At 31.2% G+C, this 21995-nt stretch overlaps 3 protein-coding genes and 1 pseudogene across 3 annotated transcripts; 1 reads left to right on the forward strand and 3 right to left on the reverse strand.

The window, feature by feature from the left end:
• Positions 1 to 1062: 1062 nt before the first annotated feature.
• LOC100806260 (60S ribosomal protein L30) lies at positions 1063 to 3041 on the reverse strand. Its single transcript, XM_003552594.5, has 5 exons — positions 2906 to 3041; positions 2664 to 2769; positions 2177 to 2278; positions 1342 to 1410; positions 1063 to 1254 (listed from the first exon to the last, which is right to left on the reverse strand). Exons 1-5 carry the CDS (start codon positions 2924 to 2926, stop codon positions 1214 to 1216), a joined length of 339 nt encoding a protein of 112 aa, XP_003552642.1. The 5' UTR covers positions 2927 to 3041; the 3' UTR covers positions 1063 to 1213.
• A 1155-nt stretch (positions 3042 to 4196) lies between these two features.
• LOC100806790 (N-alpha-acetyltransferase MAK3) lies at positions 4197 to 7157 on the forward strand. Its single transcript, XM_003552595.5, has 4 exons — positions 4197 to 4475; positions 4576 to 4696; positions 4953 to 5008; positions 6751 to 7157. Exons 1-4 carry the CDS (start codon positions 4287 to 4289, stop codon positions 6976 to 6978), a joined length of 594 nt encoding a protein of 197 aa, XP_003552643.1. The 5' UTR covers positions 4197 to 4286; the 3' UTR covers positions 6979 to 7157.
• Positions 7158 to 9368: 2211 nt separating this feature from the next.
• Positions 9369 to 13071, reverse strand: LOC100500531 (AP2-EREBP transcription factor). Its single transcript, NM_001352772.1, has 2 exons — positions 12757 to 13071; positions 9369 to 9981 (listed from the first exon to the last, which is right to left on the reverse strand). The coding sequence occupies exons 1-2, from the start codon at positions 12902 to 12904 to the stop codon at positions 9401 to 9403; spliced, it is 729 nt and encodes a 242-aa protein (NP_001339701.1). The 5' UTR covers positions 12905 to 13071; the 3' UTR covers positions 9369 to 9400.
• A 6713-nt stretch (positions 13072 to 19784) lies between these two features.
• LOC121173981 (protein MEI2-like 4) lies at positions 19785 to 21995 on the reverse strand (annotated as a pseudogene).

A 21995-nucleotide genomic window follows, 5' to 3' on the forward strand; every position in this document is an offset into this window, starting at 1 on the left:
ATCTCATCAGCCAAACAACCCTTCCTCGTAACCACTATTTTCTTGTTATTGGGCCCAGGCCCAATTCTCGCTCGCAACGCCCACGTCATCAATTCCCGATCACCCAACCTCCACCCGGAATCCCTAACGTGGGACCCACACGAGCAGCACTTCCTCCTCGGATCCCTCCACAAGCGCATCATCGTCGCCGTCTCCGACGCTGGCATCGCTGAAACCTTCATCTCCGATCAGTCGATATCCCGCACAACCGCTTCCTCGCCGTCGTCCACTCCAGCTATTCGCTCCCGCCGCCACCTCTTCCTCTCCTCCCTCCCCTCCGACTATTTGTGCTGCCGTTTTATGGCTTCAACGTTCTAATGAATCTATTCACAAAAGTAGTTTTCATACAATTAATTTTGTTTTATCTAACTAATTGTGGTTTTATTTTCTTTATAAGAAAATGAAAACTGTTGCTGACGATGTCGGGGTGGGTAGCACTACTGTTAGGACACTGCCAGGTAACACTTTCTAAATACCCCAATGTTATCTGTTTTCTAAATAGTAAAAATACACAAGTTCCTTTTGTTCTAGAAAGAGAAAGAAATTAAGTGAATAACTGGCTGTTAAAACAGAATATAAGTCATTATAATCACAATTTAGTATAAAAGTATCCGAGAATTAAAAAAAAAAGCATCACAGCAGCTTCAGCAAAATAACAATAAAACATCCCTTCTTTTTGCCAGAATAACATTTTTCTTATGTAGCATGGTGTTGTCCCTTATTTTTTTTCAATGCATAGAAAACTAAATTGTGCCAATATTACATAATTTGCGTTTAATATACCCACATAAATTGTGTTTAAAAAACTAAATGATTTTTGTTTCAGTTGTTTTGATATACATAATGGACGCGTCTTATGACAAATTCCACCCATTTAGAGTTTCTTAATTATGGGGTTTACCACGCAAATTCAATGTCAAGATCCATTTGCAAGCGAACGTCGATAACCCAGGCATTACCAGCACGCGCGATCATAATATAATTATATCATCTCTAGAAATTGGCACAATAAAACATGAAAACTTTGAAAAGTCAAAATTACTTGATGCTCAGCTAGCTAGAACACACAAAAACCTTGCACCTTACACCAAAGTCTACAACTCAACAAGATATTCTTTCAAAGTCCGAATCAACTAAAACCAGAAAATAACAAGCAAGTAACTTCAACACTACTTTACTGTTCACCAGGCAGTGTCTTAATGATATCCGAATCACCTGTAAACATCAAATATAAAACAGTATTAGAAAAACAAAAAAAAAACTACTTTCAAATATTGAAATAGGAAAGGAGGCATCAGATACCAGGATCAATAATGCTAAGGCAGCACACTCTGTAATATTTGCCGCAGGCAGTGCCCAAATCCACATTGTCTATAAACAACAAAATATCGTTAATGAGACAAAAATATACAGAAACCTTAAAAGTGTTAAATGACAATATCTACCAGGCATCATAGCATCCAACAATTATCATCAATAGTTAAAATTACAATCCAGTTGTTTGTGCTATAATTTATACAAGCAAAACATCCAAAAATGTATATGGTCAGCAACCTATATCATATGTGTATTATCAAAATAGCTATAGCTAAAAACTTCCATCGGCTGCTATAAATGCAGATCATATAAATTTCATCAACGAAGATAATTAATCACCAGATGCTTCAAAAACAAGTCCAATAAAACCACAATTAAGGTTTTAATGCAGGACATTCAAACATATGGCCGACCCTAGCTCTCTCAGTGACTCCAAAATTTATATAGACAACTCCTTTAGATGTAACCAAACATTGACTTGAATTGACAGAATAGCTCAGCATAAAAAAGTAGCTCACGTATAGCCAACACACATAAGCATGATAAAAACCACAACAGGTTAACACAAAACAGATAAGCAAGTATCTTTAACACAATATCCCAAGTTAAATCCAACAAGATTAAATCGACCTAGATATTATTTGGTCTGCAGACCCACATCCCACCCCATATAGATCAAAATAGTTCAGCACGGCATGATACTTAAACTATCAAATCAAAAACAGAAGATTTTTCAACCTCTCATCTAATGCAAATTAACATTAAAATTAGTATAAAAAAACATGGGGATGGGAAGAAAAGCATCGGATTAAGAACTTACTCCCATTGTAATGATGAACTCCAACCTTTGCCAACATGGCATAGTATTCAATCTCTGACTTTCTCAAAGGGGGGCAGTTGTTAGCAATGATAATCAATTTCCCTGCAGAGAATTCAACAATATCAATAAATCATCATTACAAACAACTACCAAAGTATTAACAAAGGCAAACATCCACATTAATTTAAAACAAATTACATCATCCTTAGAGATCAAATTAGTCAGTAAATTAGGCAAGCGGCTGCAAGGAACTTTAACATTATCAAATGCATTTGTAACTATAATACAAGCAACATGCTTTTTTAACACATTTTCTGTTGTTGAGGGAAATTTCTCGTGTTGATCTTATTTAATATCCAGGGTCCATTACCCGTATGAAATGCAATGCACCATTTTTCATCAGTTCTGGATCTGAGACAAGCGTATAAAAACAATGCCCCCCACCCCCCAAAACAAGAGAGAATGACAAAGTGTAGAAAAGAGATACCTTTGGAGCTCCTAAGAGATTTGAGAACGGTCTTATAACCAAGGGTGTATTTGCCGCTCTTCATGACAAGAGCAAGCCTGTTGTTGATGCTCTCATGGGTCTTCTTCTGCATTTGTTCAAATAGAAAAACAGAACAGAAACACATTAAAATCGAATTGGAATTGAAAACCCCAAATCTGAAACCAAGTGAAACATGAACAAATCAACAATGCTAGTTGCAGAAAGAGGAAGAGAGAGCTTACGGTTTTCTTGGCGGCAACCATTGTTGCGAAGAGGAAGAGACGACGACAAGACTGCCACTAGGGTTTAGTTTTCTTTGTCTTTGTTTCGTTAGATATAGTGAGTGCACTTAGTTTCCCACGTTGGGCTGGGCCCTTTTGTTCCTCCGGGCCTTAGGATCAGTTTTCATAATTTCATATTATTATTCTATATCCTAAAAAAGTAATATTTATTCTTTGACATGATGAATTATGTTTTGCTTTTATTAAATAATAATTGTTATTTATTTTTCAAAGGTAAAAAATTAACATAAAATTATAGTTTAAATTATTTATTTTTTGCGTTTGTAGAAATTATTTGAAGTCAAATAGGATTATTATTTAAAACAAAACTAAACTCTTCTTATAAGTATTTAACGTAGTTGTATATGTAAGACTCAAATTTAATATTACTTGTTAAGCTTGAAAAACCCTTGTGTTAGTTGAATTTTAACACATAGATATGATTTTGACAATTTATATTATTTAAATAATCATACTTTTATGTATTATAAAGATAAACATATGATTCATCAAATGAAAAAAACTTAAAAATGATAAAATAGATATTTTTCTATTATGCAATTAAGACATTAAATATAGTTTTTTAAGTATCATAACATTAATTTTAAATTTGGCCAACATATGCAATTATAAAAAAAAAATCAGTATTTATTAAATGTTTTATACCATAGACCAAAAAAGTGTTTGACCAACTAACACAAATGGTAGTGGCTAGAGTTCCTTAACCAAGTGGTGCAAGTTTGAATCCTGATCGATCATTGAGTATGGAATAAATCATATTGGAAGAAAAATACTCACCTTGAGTGCACTTGTTGTCACCAATGAAGATTTAATCACTGTATTTATCTAATGAAACTACTTTGTACCAAAACCATGATTGGCAAAAAAAAAGTGTTTGACCATACATTTTTTTTTTCTTTATATTGATTGTACAAATGTAATAAAACTATAAAAAAAGGATTCCTAAAAGTACAATCTATCACTCATTTTATTTATGAAAATTAAAAATATGTGACTTAAGTGATAATGTTAACCTACTTTTAAAAAATTAAAGTGGCAATAAATAATTAAGTTTAGATATTAAAGTGATAGTATAGTGAGTTATTTTAAATTTGTTACTTCTAGGAGAATAAGTGATAAGTGACAACAACTCATACAGTCATACTTTTGAAGACCACCAATTGCGGTATTCATTCACCCATACTAATAAAAAAGATGTACAAATAGCAATCGTCTCCTTTTTTTCCATCGAAACAGTGTGTTGAAGTAAGGCCCAAATAGAATTACCCAAGGAACTAGCATCGCTTTCCTTGGTGCTGCGCAAGAGAAGAGAGAGGGAGTAATGGACAGAGACGAAGCAGAAACCATGGAGAATGTGGAATTCGATGCTTCTGAGATTGAGTACGTTAGTTACGGTGGCGAGCATCACCTCCCTCTCGTAATGAACCTGGTGGACCAAGAACTCAGCGAACCTTATTCCATCTTCACGTACCGTTACTTCGTCTATCTCTGGCCTCAGCTTTCATTCCTGGTTCCTTATCTCTTCACTTTTTCATCTAATTCTCGTTTTCCCTACTTATATTTCATTAAAGATTTGTGATTTTTTTTTATAATTTCCCTATTGGTTTTAGGCGTTCCACAAGGGTAAATGCGTGGGCACCGTGGTATGTAAGATGGGGGAACACCGTAACACTTTCAGAGGCTACATTGCCATGCTGGTTGTCATCAAGCCCTACAGAGGAAGAGGCATTGGTAATTCCCATATTTTTTTAAAAAGAAGTATCTAAACTTTTAATGTGCGTGTATTTGGTTTTACTTATTTTTGTCAACTTCCTGGAAGGGCTTTTGAGAATAAAAGCTTCTCAATCATGCACCAAATTTTAACGAATTTATGTGTTAATTTCCTGTTTTGTGATGTTATTATTAGATATTCTAACAAAGGGTTGGTGCTATGCTGCCAAATGCTAAAAATGTCTGGGATTTGGCTTTTCCTTAATTTTTTCTGCAGCTACGGAGCTTGTTACTAGGTCTATCAAGGTGATGATGGAATCAGGTTGCGAAGAGGTATGTATGCGTCTTTATGTAACCATGTGTGGTTGTATTGCAGTGTTATGTAGTTTAAGAATGTGGGAAGGAGTGAAGGTCAAGAGAAATAGACAGAGAAAGCTTTGAGTTTCCTTGTTGGTTGGTATGAAAAACTGACAACTGGATATGTGAATTTCACCGTGCTTCATCTTAAACAATAAAAGTTCAGTGGACCGGGATTTGGGAATCATTGTTATGTATTTATCATATGACTAATGTGCTTTTATATGATCATTGCATCTTAGTTAAAATGCTTTAGGTGTACTGAACTACTGATCCAATAATTACTACCTGGTTGATGGGATGAAAATGGTAAACTCCCTAATATGATTGACACATTTATTCCTTTACCTGCGGAGCAGAGAATTAGTTTTTCCAATTTCATTGTCTATCACTCCTTTTTCTTCATTTCCTTTTCATTTGTTTTACCTTTAACTTTACTCTTGTGAATATAAAACGTAAATTCTGGATAATATTCAGCTTAAAGGAATGGAGCACGGATCCTTACGGTGTATATCAATCTCTGATGAACTAGAGAACAGAGCCCCAAAATGCCATATAGGATAGTGCACTCTCCTCCTAAGGCCAAAGGCCACCTTCACTACCCACAATGCTCATCCCCTCACATTCCAGCCCCTCCCTTATTGATTCCCTCATCATTACTCCTATGATTCTCCAATTTTCTCCTCCCAATTTCCTTTTGCCAGCTGTGTTTTCTGTTGAGCATTTCCCTCTTCCAACCGACTTCTCCACTCCTTCTCTTCCTTCTTTCATCAAATTCCATCCTGGCCCCCTTTTTCTCATCTTCTTTGGCACACCTAAAGGCCCATTTTTTCATTTCTTCCCTTTCCTTGTGTATACGCAGGTCAATGGCTCACAATCTTACTGTCAGCCTGGTTTTATGTCATTTATCTATCAGTTGCATTATGATATATTATTGCAAATAGAGAAAATGTAAAAACTGATAGGAAATTGAAATTGGTACCAAGAGTTTATGTGTGATTATTGTTTAACTTTGCTGACTTGGATGTTGTTTTACATGAGAAAACAAGGTATGGGCACTGTGATATAGAGCAGTACATGCCCATAATTTGAATGTAGATTAGAATATCAAAATCCTTTTCCTCCTTGCAGTTTTCTCCATGCAGGCATGCACCTCTTTAAATACTAGTATATGGCTTAAAGACAAGACTAAAATTATTTGCTGATTTAACATGTGTAAATATTTAGTTGAGAAGGAAGATTCAAAGTACAGGTTTACTAAATTCTACCTATATGCAAATGGAAAGATGTTTGTTTTAACTTCTGTTTCTAAAGTTGAATCAGATATAGGAGTGAGAACAGGCCCATGTTATGAAACTATGCCCTGCATTTTCTGATTCTACAATCTTCATTAATTAAACCTGGATTATGATAGTGTCTGTGCCTCTTTTTTGTTTGCCTCCAAAACTTCAGTTTTGTTCTTGTTTTCTGCTCTCTTCTATTTTGTTTGGTAAAGCACTCTTGGAGTGGCATATTTTTCCTTATTGAGTGCTAACAGCTAGCTAGGAGATTAATTCATTTTGAAGTAACTAATCAATCCTACTGCCATGGTGCCATGAAAGATTTTGATTCATTTCATTTAGTGAAAAGACTAGTATAAATTTGTGCACGTAGCTTAAGCCTAAATTGTTTAGAATTTGGCTTTAGAGACCAAACTTAATGGTTATTCATTTGTATAGGTTACATTAGAAGCGGAAGTGACAAATAAAGGAGCACTGGCACTGTATGGTCGCCTTGGCTTTATTAGGGCCAAGCGGCTCTTTCACTACTATTTGAATGGAGTTGATGCTTTCCGTCTGAAACTTTTATTTCCCCGCTCAGAGTTGCACCCATCTCTGCCTATGATGGCAGATAAATACGAGAGCCACATGCAAAGTGATCATGGTGATGCACCATTTAAAGAATGATTTGGTTCTGTATTTTGAGGAAACACCTTGGGCATATTGCTGTTGTATTAATCACGCATATCAATTATTGTACAATTTTTTGCAGAATAACTCCTTTATGTGAAATGACTATCTATATAGAAAAAACATCAAGTGCTTTAGGATCAATGTTAAGCTTTTTTTGGGGATGAAAAGTCAAATGACTTGTATCAATACGAGAAGGTCGTGTTCAAATTTTGAATACAACATGTTCAATATATTTTGAGAGAAATAAGCATAAATTTTGAACCTTGTATACTATGTACGTAACGTAAGAGAGGATTTATTTCCTGATGTCTTAATTAAGTTTGCTGCAATCTTCAAGACTTGTGGATCCAAGTAATGAGTTAATTATGTTCTCAGTGGCCATTTTATTTCTACTCCACTTGCTGAATGCGTATTTGCTAGAATTTTCTGTTTATTCCCAACTTTGGAGAAGCAAGTCATCCTTTTTAATTTAAGTTCACCAGTTCCTTGTTACGCACTAAAATATTTTATGGGTAGTTTTAGGATATTAAATTGCACTCTTTCTCTCGAGACTTTGAAGTAATGCGAATCATAAACAACTCTAGAACTTGAACTCTAGAGTACAAACCATAATTTTTAAAATGTTTAATTGCTATCATTTGTTTTTAAACGGAAAAAGTGATTCATAACGACTTTAAACTTGTTAATTTTGGCTCTTTTCTCATGGTATAGGTTGATTGAGTCGTGACATAACACAACCAAACTTACTGATTTCTTTGGTTAAATAATCTAGTGCGTATTGAATAAATATTTATTATGTAAGTATTTGTGTAGAGTTATTTCTATAATTAAATAGAAATTATAATAATAAAAATATAGGGAAGTAAGATGGGAAATACTGTATAATTTTAACGCCTTAATCTAACTTGTTTGAGGGCCAAGCCTAAAGCCTACTTATGCTGTCTAACATGTTTAAGGCTTTATGGCAATAATACCACACAATAAATGGCTACCCTTAAACAACCATCATTTATGACTACCACCAAAAATCATACTACAAAAGTGGTATGTCAGATGCACTTGATTGGGAGTGAGCAATAAACGAATTGGGGTAAATTTATCTCTTTTCTTATTTGGTCTGAAATTTTGATTGATTATTTATGTGAAATAGAACTAATCCGATCAAGATTCAAAATATATGAGACAAAATCAGTCAATCCGACATTTTAACATAATATACCAATATTAATATCAAGTATAGTTAAATCATAGAATAAAAAAAATATAAAACTTAAATTAGATATATTTTAATATCATTCTAAATACAATATCATATTATACAAAATATTATTTATTGAATTAATACATAATTATAAATAAAAAAGAATATTTCTAAAAGATGCCGGGTGCACTAAATCGAGTTGGGATGGATTTAATAAGCATAATCCAAACTTGGCCTGAAAAACATATCGAGTTTAATTTTAAAATTCAAACTCATCCAAATGAATTTCGGGCCAGATTAAATCTGTGGACATGTTGAGTCTTTCTCATTCTATAGATTAGTTATTAATATAATTGATAAATATTTGACACTTTATAACATAACAACTAAAAAAACATCTCACGCGAATAATAAATAAAGATTAAAAAGTTGTTGGTAGGTGGCACGTAGGAACTCCAAATACGTAAAGCCATGTATACTATGGAACTTTCTATATGAAGCATGCGTCATGCGACATGATTTGCTTTGCGAAAAACGGGTGTAACAATGGACGAAAATTTTATCCTTTCAAATTTCTATTTCAATGTCCTCTCCTGTACTTGTTCTCATCGTAAACACTAATTGATTAAGGAGGCATGCAAAAGGAACAGGTCAAAAGATACTTCAATCAATTCTCACTACTTTTTTTCTTTTCCACCTCTCGCTCCTTTAATTTAGATGTTTAAAAATTAAAAAATAAATACAAAGTAAAGAATCTAATGAAAATGATAATAATTCAATAACTTTTAATTAAGCATCATCAAACAACTCAAAAGCATACAAATTAATTTAATAATTAAAAACATGACACGATGTACTTTCCAACAAAAAGTTTATCCATATCCATAATTAAATTGGAAATTAAATGTAGGATCCATGTCTTGTGCACGCTTAAAGAAACATACATTGATCCCTGACTCAATATTCTACAACAAAATTGACAGATGCATATACTAACTAGCTATTCAAGCTTTAAAATTGCTTTGCCCCTAAATTGCCGCCACCGTTACATACCTCAAAAATCTTACTCTTTTGAGAAAAGGAAAATTGTGGACGACTAATTAATGCCCATGCATGTTGTCAATATTGCAGTTACAACACTGTGATTACAAATTAATTAAGACTTGAAAAACTTTAATGTTACGGTTGGAAATCACAGAGATTAATAGTATCATGCTAGTGGTTTGAGTGATCATGTCCTTGTTGATCATATTGTTGTTGCTGGTTGTAGAAGTAGGATGAGGTTGAAGAAAAAGTGCTAGAGAATTGAGAATTGAAAGGTTGTTGCTGTTGCTGTTGTTGTTGTTGATTGAAAAGATGGGATGTGAAATAAGGTAACTGTGCATCATCACTTGAAAGAATCTGTGCATATTGATACAGATTTGGGAAAACTTGGTGGCCATGTTGATCATGAGTGGACAACGAAGGAGGAGCAACAGCATCAACAGAAGAAACAGACCCAGTAGCACTACTAGTGGTGGAAGTTGCATGGATGGGAAAAACGTTTCTGTTTGATGAACGTTGTTGGTGTTGTTGCATAAAGGGAACATCTTGATGAACTCTTTCAGGGAAATTGAGCTTAGCTTTTGTGCCTTTGAACTTGAGTGCTGCTTTGTCATATGCAAGTGCTGCATCCTCTGCTGTTTCAAAGGTTCCTAGCCACACTCTGGCTGCTTTTTTTGGGTCACGGATTTCTGCTGCCCATTTCCCCCATGGTCTCTGCCTCACTCCTCTGTAGTGTGGCTTCTTTGCCACCTCTACACCAACACATGCAAATCAATAAGAGATTGGTTCTTTCAATTTAATATGCTTTTCTACATATATATATATATATATATATATATATATATATATAAGTCTATTTCTATGTGTAAATTTTACAGTACTTGTCTAAATGTAGAATTATTTATTTTTTATTTGCAGGGATAAAAAATAAGTACTCAGATTTACAATAATTCGTACATTCTACTTAATTAAGTTAGACTATCTTAATAATCTAAATATAGATTGAAAGCCATTGTTGGTCATCATGGTATAACATCTTAAAAATAAGTACAATAACAAAATATATGATATATGAGATAGTATTAGTGTCTAAAAATGTATTAACTCCTTATGTCATGGTAAGAAGAACAGCTAGTTTATTAAGATTACCTTAGTAGTGGGAAGGTTTGAATAGTTTAAATGGTATTTGAATTCAAATCCTATCGGTCTGTAGTCAAATTTTTTAGTTATGATTTATTTCTACAAGACTGACTCTGAGAACAGAACATGCAATTATAAATGTGGGGTATATGTATGTAATCCAGAAAATGGATACATTTCAAAACACGAGTGGTTATAATAATGTAATTGACTATAGAGAACTGAAAGTGCTACTGTCCAAACTAAAATAAAGGAGATCATATCGAATGCAAAATGTAAAAACCGATTTAGCAAAGTTTAGGTAGGTGCAGATTTTTTGTCCCAAAAAAAGGTAGGTACAGATTTTATGTTTTCCTAGTGCGTAAAACCATGGTCGTCAAACTTGGAGTTAACTGATACACTCTTACAATTTCATGATTTTGCGTAAATAAAATGAGTTTGACAACCTTACATTTACTTATATATATCCTCGCTATGCTACTGATCTACATAATTAACAGAAAAAAAAGTATACACGTTTATGTTTATATATATATATATATATATGGTCACCGCATGAGAAATTAAACTCTAGACTAATATATTATAAATAATAATTCCCAAATTCACACCCCATGCATTATGCATACAAAGTACAAAAATGATCATAGGACATTAATTGGACTGCATTTACCACTGTAAAAAGAGAGTAATAACGAGAATGTGAGGGAGTAAATAATGCAATGGGAGTAACAGATAAATAAATTAGGGATAGCATGCATGTAAATATAAAAAAAAATAAAAATATGGTGTATTATGTAGAAAAATATATGTGAGTATGCAGCTGGGGAATAGGAAAAGTACTTATATTATATTTTATTCTGTTACGTGAAGAAAGTCTCATGTTTTAGCTCCCCTTGATGTTTACTTTTCATTCGGCATTGGTCAAAAGATGAGAAATGCATAAATAAGAAGAAAGAAGAAATGTCACGACTCACCACAACTTGAATATAAAGACAGACGCATGCATTGAATTTCTTTATTTACCTAGTTGTCCTCATGCGACTTATACTAATATTGGCATTCTTTGGTTTTGATTTTTTCTAAACAAGATATGTGATGAGACAAAAAAAAATTATATTTTATTTCAGTGAAAAGTGACTAGCTTGACTTAATTACAATATTTTTGAAACATTTCTTTTCTAAAAATAGCTTATTTTTCTATTTCCTGAAAGTGATAAAGCAACGTATAAATTATTTCGTATGAGATAATTTTTGTGCATCATTTACGCGGTACTATGTGGATCGTCCAAAAGCTAGATAACGTGATATTTATATACAGACGCAGGGATCAAAATAAAGGCAAATTAAATATGTGTTATATGTTCTTTCTTACTTGAAACTATGTGTCTTATATCTTATTAATTCCTTTTTATTTAAATGAGTTAAGATTTTTAAGGTTAATTGTTTGATATATGAGAATCTCAATGTTATTTATAGGAAATTTTGGACTTCAATTATTAACTTTGAAATGTTAAAAAATGAGATGGAGATTTTAATTGATAAAATCTCAAAAGTATTTTTTTGCAGAAATAAAATCTCAAAGTCGATAGGTTTTGTTAATTTAAAATTATATATTCTTAAAAGATTAAAATTAATAATGTATATTTACAATTAGCTGCTAATAATACTGGCTAGCAGTCATATATATATAAATACTCATTCCTAATTATTCAATACTATAAAAAAATTATTTACATTAAAATATAATATTTTTCAAAATACACGAGAGAAAAACAGTGTAATTTTTGGGGATAAAAAAGAGTAGTTTGAGTACCTTTGAAAAAACAAGTATTTTACCTTTTATTTATTGACAATAAAGATCATAGATCGTTGTTTGTGGCTTGGAGTCTAGGACATTTTCATAAATTTATGAGTGTATTACTTGTTTGATTTTAACAAGGAAGGATAGATCATAATACAACAAGAATGTATCGCAAACTCAGAAAAACAATGGATTATGTTTTTACTTTTAATTTTTTATCGAAAACAAATTGATTCTATGATGACATCACGCATATCCACCATTTCCATTAATTGGAATTTAAAGATACAGAAATTAAAGTGTTTTTTTAGAAAACTAAACAATGAGGATTCTCACTATATATAACATATAAATTTTATCAATTTTTGGAAATTAAACATGCTAATTAATAACCAAGTAATTAGACACAAATGATTAATATTTCAAAGTTAAGATTAGATCATTGGATAACATCTGACTTTATTTACCTCTAACCAAATTCTGAATTAAGTAGGATTCTGTTCACGGATAAGCAGATGGTAAACACACAAAAAGAAGATAAAAAATGCTAATTAATTAAAATAAATTAAGATAGCTAACAAACCTTGATCTGGAGGAGGTTGAGATGGGTACGGTTGAGGTTGATCTTTGACCACGGAAGTTGAGAAAGGAAAGGAGGTTGATTGTGGCATGTATGGGTTCCGATTGGTAGTTCCCATAACTTGAGCAAGAGCAGAAACCATTTCAGACATGTCAGTTTCTGAAGACCAAGATGCATAATTATTATAAGCATCAAACTCTTCTACTGTGTCCTCTTTCTCCTCTGATGCTTGTGAAGATAGTGGAAGCTTGCCATGTAGCCTTCTTGGATCCACTTTTACGTTTGCTGCTCTATACTCTTTATGTTATGAAATGTGATCTTGTTGTGGTCATGTCAGTGCTGGTATATAACCCATTTATACCATGTAAATTTAAGGGCTGAGAAACCAAGCTAAAAATAAATGTTAAGCTGTTAGGAGGATTCTAAAGTAAGATTTTGAATTTAAATTTATCATCAAAGTGATTAGAAGAAAATATTTCATTTACAGCATCAGTCAAATTTTTTAACAAAAATTAATTATTAATAAATATTTTACACTAATAACACATAATTACTCAAACATATTAATTCACGTTTTCTTTTTTTTTCCTCTCTCAATTTTTTTTCTTCATAATTAACTATGATCGACTCATTTGAATTTTATTTAAAGTGGTTCCATATACACTCAGCATGTAGTAAAGTCTTCTTATTTTGTTAAAATACCTGTTTAATTTTTTATTCCTCTCTTAATGTTAACGGCATTAGGAATGAGTGCAAGTTTACCGTAGTTAGGAATTTATATATTTTTAAGTGAAAAAGAGGGAAAATTACAACTGGAATGTTCACTTTACGGTAGTATGTATATAATTCACACATTCCTTTACAGCTCTCACATCTCATCAATTGCTAGACGAAATCCATATCTCTGGCCATATTCTTCCACACCAATTGTCTTTGGAACAAGTGGCTTCATAACGTTTAAAGAATAATGACAGTGACACGATTATAAGTGACTAAAAGAAAGACACGTCTCTTTAATTATTATAGGTTATTTTTCTTTTTAATAAATTACAAATTTTTTCAACACCTTCATTGATGTGTGGGATTAGTCCTTGAGGGTGTTTTTTCTTAACTTTGAGAAATTTCAGCACCTTGTTAGAAAAACAAAATTTGAGAAATAATTCGTGTATTTGGGATAGCTGTGAAATTTTCTATTTTATAAATAAAATAAATAAAGTGTTTTCATTGACGTTTATTTTGGCCATATGCCTAGCTGATATATATGATCTTTACATACATATCCATTTATATATGCATGCTATAGACTTGACACACTCCCTTACATATATATATATATATATATATATATATATATATATATATATATATCCATACCAATTTTAATAAACTTTAAATAATTAGAAGTTTGTCAATGACGTTTGCTCACCATTCATAAACTTAGGTTGGTAAGGCAATCTTCACACACTGGCGTGGTTTCTCAATGGATATACAACCAGCTAGAATATAATACTGCATTGAATGTTGATAATTGTTTGTCTCCTAATATTGCAGCGTGACTTAATTATTTGCTTTCAACTTTCAAGAATCGATCATTTCAATTCACTTGTCTATATCCATTATAATTCCATTAATAAGTTTAATTTCGTTTCAATATTAATCCACAAAGTTGAGTCGTAGATGAAAGGCACGCATGCACCACCCTAAGTTTAAATTTGTACGCAGCAGGCATGCATATATAGTACCATTGTCCTCATTCGTCCCTGATTGAATTCACGCATGATCTTTGGTCCTTCCATCATCACATGCAATATAATCTTCTTTCAGCGTCATCCCATGATTGAATTCCTATCTTTATACATATGTACGATATTCATTCATTTCATTTTCATCAATCCTAAACACAATCTGAGCCATGTTTTGTGACAGCTGTTTCTTTCATTCAAATAGTAAGTGAAAAAAAAAACAGAAAAGAGAGATAAGTACAAGTGAGGAAATGTGGTTAATATATATAATAGATATTGTGGTTTTCTTAAAGAAGAAAAAGATGTGTTATCAATCCAACTATATATATATTAAAATTCATGAATAATTTTATGTATTATATTTTAAATATGTCTCTTTATACAAGAAATTTTTACTTACAACGTATGTAATACACAAATTTATCTACCTTGCAATAAATTAAATGTTTTTTAAGTAAAAATGAAAAGGGTCAACTAAACGCTAAATTATTTGGTTATAAAGACAAATATTTCATCAAACAACAAACAATCATGAAAAGTTAAATTATTAAAAAAAGATGTGCAAATAATTTTGTTTTATATTTTAACAAAAACCAGTGCTTTATATAATATTATAATATTAATGGCTTGATTTATGATTAATGAATTATGAAGATTATTATCTAATTATATATCATATCTTATGTGGTAAAATACAAAATATTATTTGATATAATCGTATATCATATCTCAGTTAGGCATTTCTGATGTCCGTTAATTTTATACATATAAATATATTTATTGCTGGGAAAAAACCTCAGTTGTATTATATATCAAGCCAAATCATATTTCTACCTATGACTTGTTAGATATTATATATTTTCTCCGAAGCAAAAAAAAAAAATCGAAACAAAAAAGACATTATATATTTACTAATAACCTCATGTGTGTGAGTTCAAATTTTGATCGAGTATGTAATTATAATAAACATTCAGGGGAAAAACCATTATAATTAATTCTATCACCTCAAACAACATTGCATCGTTGTGATTTCTACAGCTAACAAAATAATACGTCAGTTTACAAGAACAAGAGTTTAACTTATGATGAAATTTTGGCGTAGGTAGTTGTCATGTGTGTGTGTCAACATTAGCATTGTGTTAGTTCCAAATTTTAGGGTTGGAAATTGTGGTGAACGTTCTAGGACCTTTCTTGTTGGAATAAAATCTGGTTTGAATCTTATCACTTGACACAGGCTGACATATATGAAGTTGTTTTGCGTGTCATGTGGCTAGTATTTGGCTGCTTTATGGGGAGGCTTTGCCACCTACAGATACCTACTTGGCTAGCCTTGTCTAAGAGTCAACTGTGTCAGTACTTAAAGAAATTACTAACCTCTACAGAAAAATAAATAATAAACTATAAAAGATTTAGTGTGTTTTATTTACTGTTAAAGAATTAGTTTGAATTTAAAATTAATTATACATATTTTCGTATGTTTGATTTTAAGTCGTATAAAATTTTAAAATTGATTTTGAGTTAAATAATTTTAAGTAACTTTTACATTGGATTAAAAAATTTATATTAAATTTTATTTATAACTTGATTCTACAATGAAAATATTTAAAAATAAATTATATTACTTTTAAATCAATTTTAACAGAAATAAAATTTTATTTCAAATCAAATTTATCATTGTTCATGCACTTAAATATTCATAAAAATAAAATTTTCATTAAATTTGTAAATTTAACTTTAGCAAAGAAATATTATTCATATAACAAATTCTTGTACAAAAATACATACAACATTTTTCCCTCTATCTATCACCTGTATTTTATTTCATACCTCTCTCTATCCCTCTCTTATTTTTAGAAAAATATACAAAAATGTCATATAAATTTTCTCCTTAACATATGTATGTGGCGGGGGGTTTATACCCCAAATGAAAATGAAGTTAAACAAACATCATTTTTATTAGAAGTAAGCTAGAAAATCCAGTATGTTGTGGATTTATAACTGTATATGGTGCAATTCGTTTTCAACCTCATTTCATCCAAATCCAACTATGATGTTGCAATTCGTTTCTAATTCTAACACTAGCTTCGATCTAAACCGAACCAACATCGATATCCCTATAGCTTAATAATGGGTCACATCCTCAGTGAGCAATCAGCATCAACAACCAGTACGTGAACTTTTCACTCCTAATCGTATCCCATCCATATAATGATTGCTGATCTTACTTTAATACTTTAGTTGAGACACAACCTATATATATATATTTTGCTTTATGAGTAAATTAAAATAATGGAAGCAGATAGCGTAAGCGCGCACAAAAATTAGACGGTGATTACATGTTTTTCAGGTAACATTCAATGAACGAATTTGTGAAGGTCACATCAAACAAATAAGAAATCCAGGACTAAAGCAAAACAAGTTTGATGACAAAAAAGAAAAGATTTGAAGAAAAAAAAAAGGTGTCGGCGTGAGTGATAATTGATTGATATTGATCCAAGTTGCATATGTGAGCCGCAAAGCAAAGGGGGGAATTAAAGTTGCATGGGATACAGATATGTAGCGGATTGGAACCCTAGCAATATTTTTTAGGAAAAAAAGTTAGAGAAAAAAATAATAAAATAAAATATTTAATTTTTAAAAAAATAAAAATAAAATACATTAAAAAAAAGTGGAAATTGCCCATTCTAAACACATGAGAAGGCTAAAGAGTTTATATAGATATAGATGATGCAATGTGCGCATGCATTTGCATGTGAGCCTGACGACAGGATTTCTCCCCTTTATCTTCCAGTTTGCAGCTAGCTCGCATGCTATGGCCGTCCTTTCATGTGCCATTTCACACCTTAATTATACACTATATGTCAACATCACTCTTACATGCATGCTTCCAAGATCTCACACTACCACCAAAATTATAAAGAAAAATTGTTAGTGTTACACGATTTTTCTTTTTAACTATTGTGATTAGAGTAGGAGACATTTTTAGAAATATACATTCTATTACTCTGTTAAATATTCTCTTATTAATTAAATTTCATTGTCATGTGTAATTTTGATAAATTTTAACCAGTATAAAAGTATGTTTTAGAAAAAAATTATTAAAAAAAATATATTTTTATAACATTTCTTTTATTTGGAATTTTTTATTTTTTCATAGAACTTTGAGATTAATTAGGGATGATCACATATCTGAATCAATTCTATAACTTCCATGAATCCAAACAAATAAAATTCATATTAACTTGAATCATTGGTTTGATTTCGATTAAAAAAAATACATATCTAATTTTTTCAGCGAGTCTCAAATTTTAATTTTGAGAACCCAAACTAATATCCCCCACCTAATGACATAATATTTTATATATTATTCTTTGTAGATTAGGGCTTTAGCCGAGCCCATTTAATTTTTTTCATCCTTCACAGTCATGCTCATGCACTCGATTCACACTTTACAATCAATTTTTTTTAATTTATTTTAATAATAATTCCAATGACTTAATTTGAACCAATCTGATCTTAGTATGGTTTAGTTCGGATGAGAGACCAAATTAAGAAACCTTTTATCCAAAATTAATCGATACAGGTAATAAAATGTCACGAACTTAATTAATCAAACCGATCACCCATTCCCCCTGCTTGAAAATTCTCACCCTTTATCAAGGATGTATTTTGTAGTGTTAGTTACACAATTTTTTTTAACATATTTTGAATAATTTAGTATCAAATGAAGTTTTATGTTCGATTTAGAAATGAATAGTAGGTTTTAAGTTATTTTGTAAAATGAATAAAAACATATATATGTGTGTGACTGTTAGCATTTAGTCCTTATAAATTTCCAATTATCACAATGAATTAATTTACCTAAATTTTATTTAATAATTAACCAGAATACATTAAGAGTTTAATATAATCTTGATTTATAAATCAATAAAAGAAATTCATACAATATTAAATAAAAAAATATGCTCAGAAACAGTACTTATAATGTCAATTCTTTGTTTTTGATTTCTACTATATATTTTTTACTGATCAACATATATTGGTTAAAAAAAACTATCAACATATATAAATTAATGTCAAATTTCTTAATTATATTTTTAATAATTATTAGACGAAATTTAAGATAAAAGACTTGATTTTATTTATTATAAATTAAGTAAAATAAATATAATAATAAGAATTTAATTAACTTTTTGGAAGCTATTTTGTCTGTAGCGATACGCCAATATTTGTCAGTTCAAACCTAGTTTGGCCCATTAGTTCAAACCTAGTCTGACTGATACTCTTTATTCTCATTTTAGATATGTAAGCTAGGTAATGTCAAAAGAAGCTGCTGCTTTCTTTCTTCTTCCTTTTTCCCCCCTAGAAAGTATTAGATTCTGTTGCCAACAATTCCTCACTCGATAGACACCCAATTTTAGCAGTAGATAAGAAATTATATGAAGAGGAAATATTGGTAGATACCTCAATCCTATTTTTCTTATAGTGAGAGATCGAATGAGATTTAGAGAGATAAAAATACAAATATATTTATGTAAGATGATGTAATAAGAAGACAAAAAGAATGATATTCATATATATGATTTTTTTAATGAAGCATGTCATAGCCTCTAAATGTAGTTTTCCTTAGCTCTTTCTTTCTCAACCTAAAATAAAAAGGACTAAAACATATTTTTGTCTCTGATCATCTTATTTCTTTTAGTTTTAGTTTCATCGCTTTAATTCCTTAATTACAGTGTTTCTTTTAAACTATTCTTATATTAACTTTGTCAATTTGGTTATACATACAAATTGTGATAGATGTTATGTGAGACAGAGCGTTTATCATGTAAGCCGAAATTAACATAGCTAATAAAGAAAATCTGACAAAGGCTGACAAATTTGGTTTAACAAAAATACTGTAATTAGGACCAATGTAAAAAAAATTAAACTTAAAAAACCAAATTGAAACTAAAAAATAAAATTACAGACCAATAGTCAAAGAAAAAAATACAACATACTGTATATGCATTCACTTGAAAAGAATATTATAATTATATATCCATATCTTAAAAGGTATCTTAACTTCTCAAATTTTCTTAATTTCTTAATTTTAATAAATAAATTTAAGTTTATTAATTCATTTAGAAATAAGTTTGTTGATTCATAAAGTAAACTCTTAAGTAAGTTTTCAAGTCTTTAAACAACCAAACCAATTTTTATATAAAAAAGGACATATATAAATAAGAAGGTTAAACTTGAGAAATAAGTCAAATTAAAATGCCGTAAAGTTTAATCCCATTCAATCTATTTCTATGCCTTTGGGTTTTTTTTTTTCTCATATGTCACAAAAAAATAAATTCTAAGCCTATGGTAATTGGGGTTCACTAGTATCTTCGGGTCAAAGAGAGCAATGAACACTTTGTTCATTTCCTTTTTAATTTTGAAAGATTTTTCGACATGATTTTGATTTTAAGCAAGCGAAAAATAGCGTGTCAAAATCAGAAATTGGCAGTTTTGATAAATCAGATTTGACATGAAACCTTCTAGATTGAGTCTCCTCAAGTAGCATATAACTCGAGATGTAGTAGTGGTTTAGAAATCCAGTTATATCTTTACAAGGAAAAAGGTGAATACAAGAGTATGCTTGCACACCAAACATTAACAATGATGAACAACCAAAGACGGCTTTGGCACAGCACATAAACAGTTCATCAAAATTTTCATGAGTTTGGGATGAGATGGACTCCAAAATCAACAATTTACAAAAAAAAAAAAAAAGATGCCTGAAGAAAAAACAAGGAGAGGAAGAGGGGAACCAAAGGATAAAATTGATACAGACTAATAAGTTCCCCTCAAACCACTTTTACAAGCTTCTCCACTCTCCAATGTGAAACTCCTGTATGTGTAATTTTTTTATATAGTACTCTTGCATATGAAAATTTCTACAGCCCCTCTTGAAACATAAACTTCAACCATGTTTGGATTTGGCATCCAAAGCCAAAAGAACTAGAAAATTTCTCGTCTTAAGGTTAGTGTTGGTACTTATGTGCTCCAAGCATTAGCAGCTTTATTAATGTGACTAGATCATTTGGTTTCCAAAGGTTAGCACCCACTAAAATTAATGACATGGAAGAAGAGAGAAAGATGGCTTCCTTAGTCTGAGTCCAATGAATGACTATCTCCATCAGATGAGAGCTTACAGTTTGCAAAATTTGGCAGATTTCCTTGCAGGTTATCCTCCTGAGTATTGTTTCTCACTCTTCCAACTTTGTTGCGAATGTTAATGCCAACTGGGAAAGGAACCTGTGTTGCTAGCAAAGTTAGTACCCATTTTGTAGCTTCATCTCTTGGTAAAAAGAGAAGTGCAAATTTCAAATGGCTTGCCAAGATTCTATATTATGCTTGAAGCAGGCAAGAATACTAGCAGTGTAACTGATAAATGGATTTTAGAGGAAATTTACACCTGATCACTGGCATTAGGGCCATCGGCGTTGAAGAGGATATAGGCTTGCAGTGCTTATCCTCATTCATCAAGCTTGAATTTTGGAAGTGAGCAATGAGAGCTGCTTTCCCTTGTATGCGAGCATATGCTAGTGATGCCACTTTCTCACTGTTGAATTTCTCCCATTTCTTCCCATTGAACACCTGCCAGAAATGCATCATAAGTTAGTCTATTAGTACAGTGTGTATGCGTGTGTCTGTGAATGTTATGTGATTATAAGTTTAACAGCAATCATTTTCATTGTCATCATCATTTTGTATAGCATACCTGATAGAATAGTATAATCAAGCCAGGATTGATCATGTTGATGAATGCATATCCCACATTGCCATTGTTCTGCAATTAATGTTAATTCCATGTGAATAATTAAGCAAAAGAGAGAAAGGAATACTAAAGTAAAATTAAATTTCATTGTGGAAATGTTCAATAAAAGGAAGACATTTTCATGCAAGCAAAGATATTTTCCTACAGAAAAAAAATCAGATGAGAGAATTTTTAACAAAAAAATTATGCATTTTCTTAAACTTCCTTAATTGTTCAGGAAAATGACACTCCATTTCTTGAAGCAAATCATTTCCCCCTCCTTTACTGAGATGCAAAAAACTAAGTTTTTTCCTTCTACCGTGGCACAAAACAGAGAAAGTACAACAAAATTTTTCTAGAAAGTTATTCTCTATAAAACAAATGGACCATAAACTCCAAGTATTTAAAAAGAGAAAAGCATTTGCCCTGAAATCAATTGGCAGATAGACAAAATCATAAGTTCCTCTATGGCACTCATCAATTGCAGCTAACAGCATCTTGGATGTATACCTGCAAGATAACAAATCAGTCCAGGAAAATGAGAAGTTTAAGGAAAATTGATGTAAATGAGGTGTAGAACTGAAATAGAATTCTTCATTTTCAGCGAAAACTATTTACGATAAATGACAAAGGTTTCATATATGCTTAAAACCAATGAAAAGAATCACAAGTTCAATTTTGTACTTATATTCACAGCCATTCACCAATCCCAT

Source organism: Glycine max, chromosome 18 (genome assembly GCF_000004515.6).
Source record: "Glycine max cultivar Williams 82 chromosome 18, Glycine_max_v4.0, whole genome shotgun sequence".
Taxonomy (NCBI): Eukaryota; Viridiplantae; Streptophyta; class Magnoliopsida; order Fabales; family Fabaceae; genus Glycine; species Glycine max.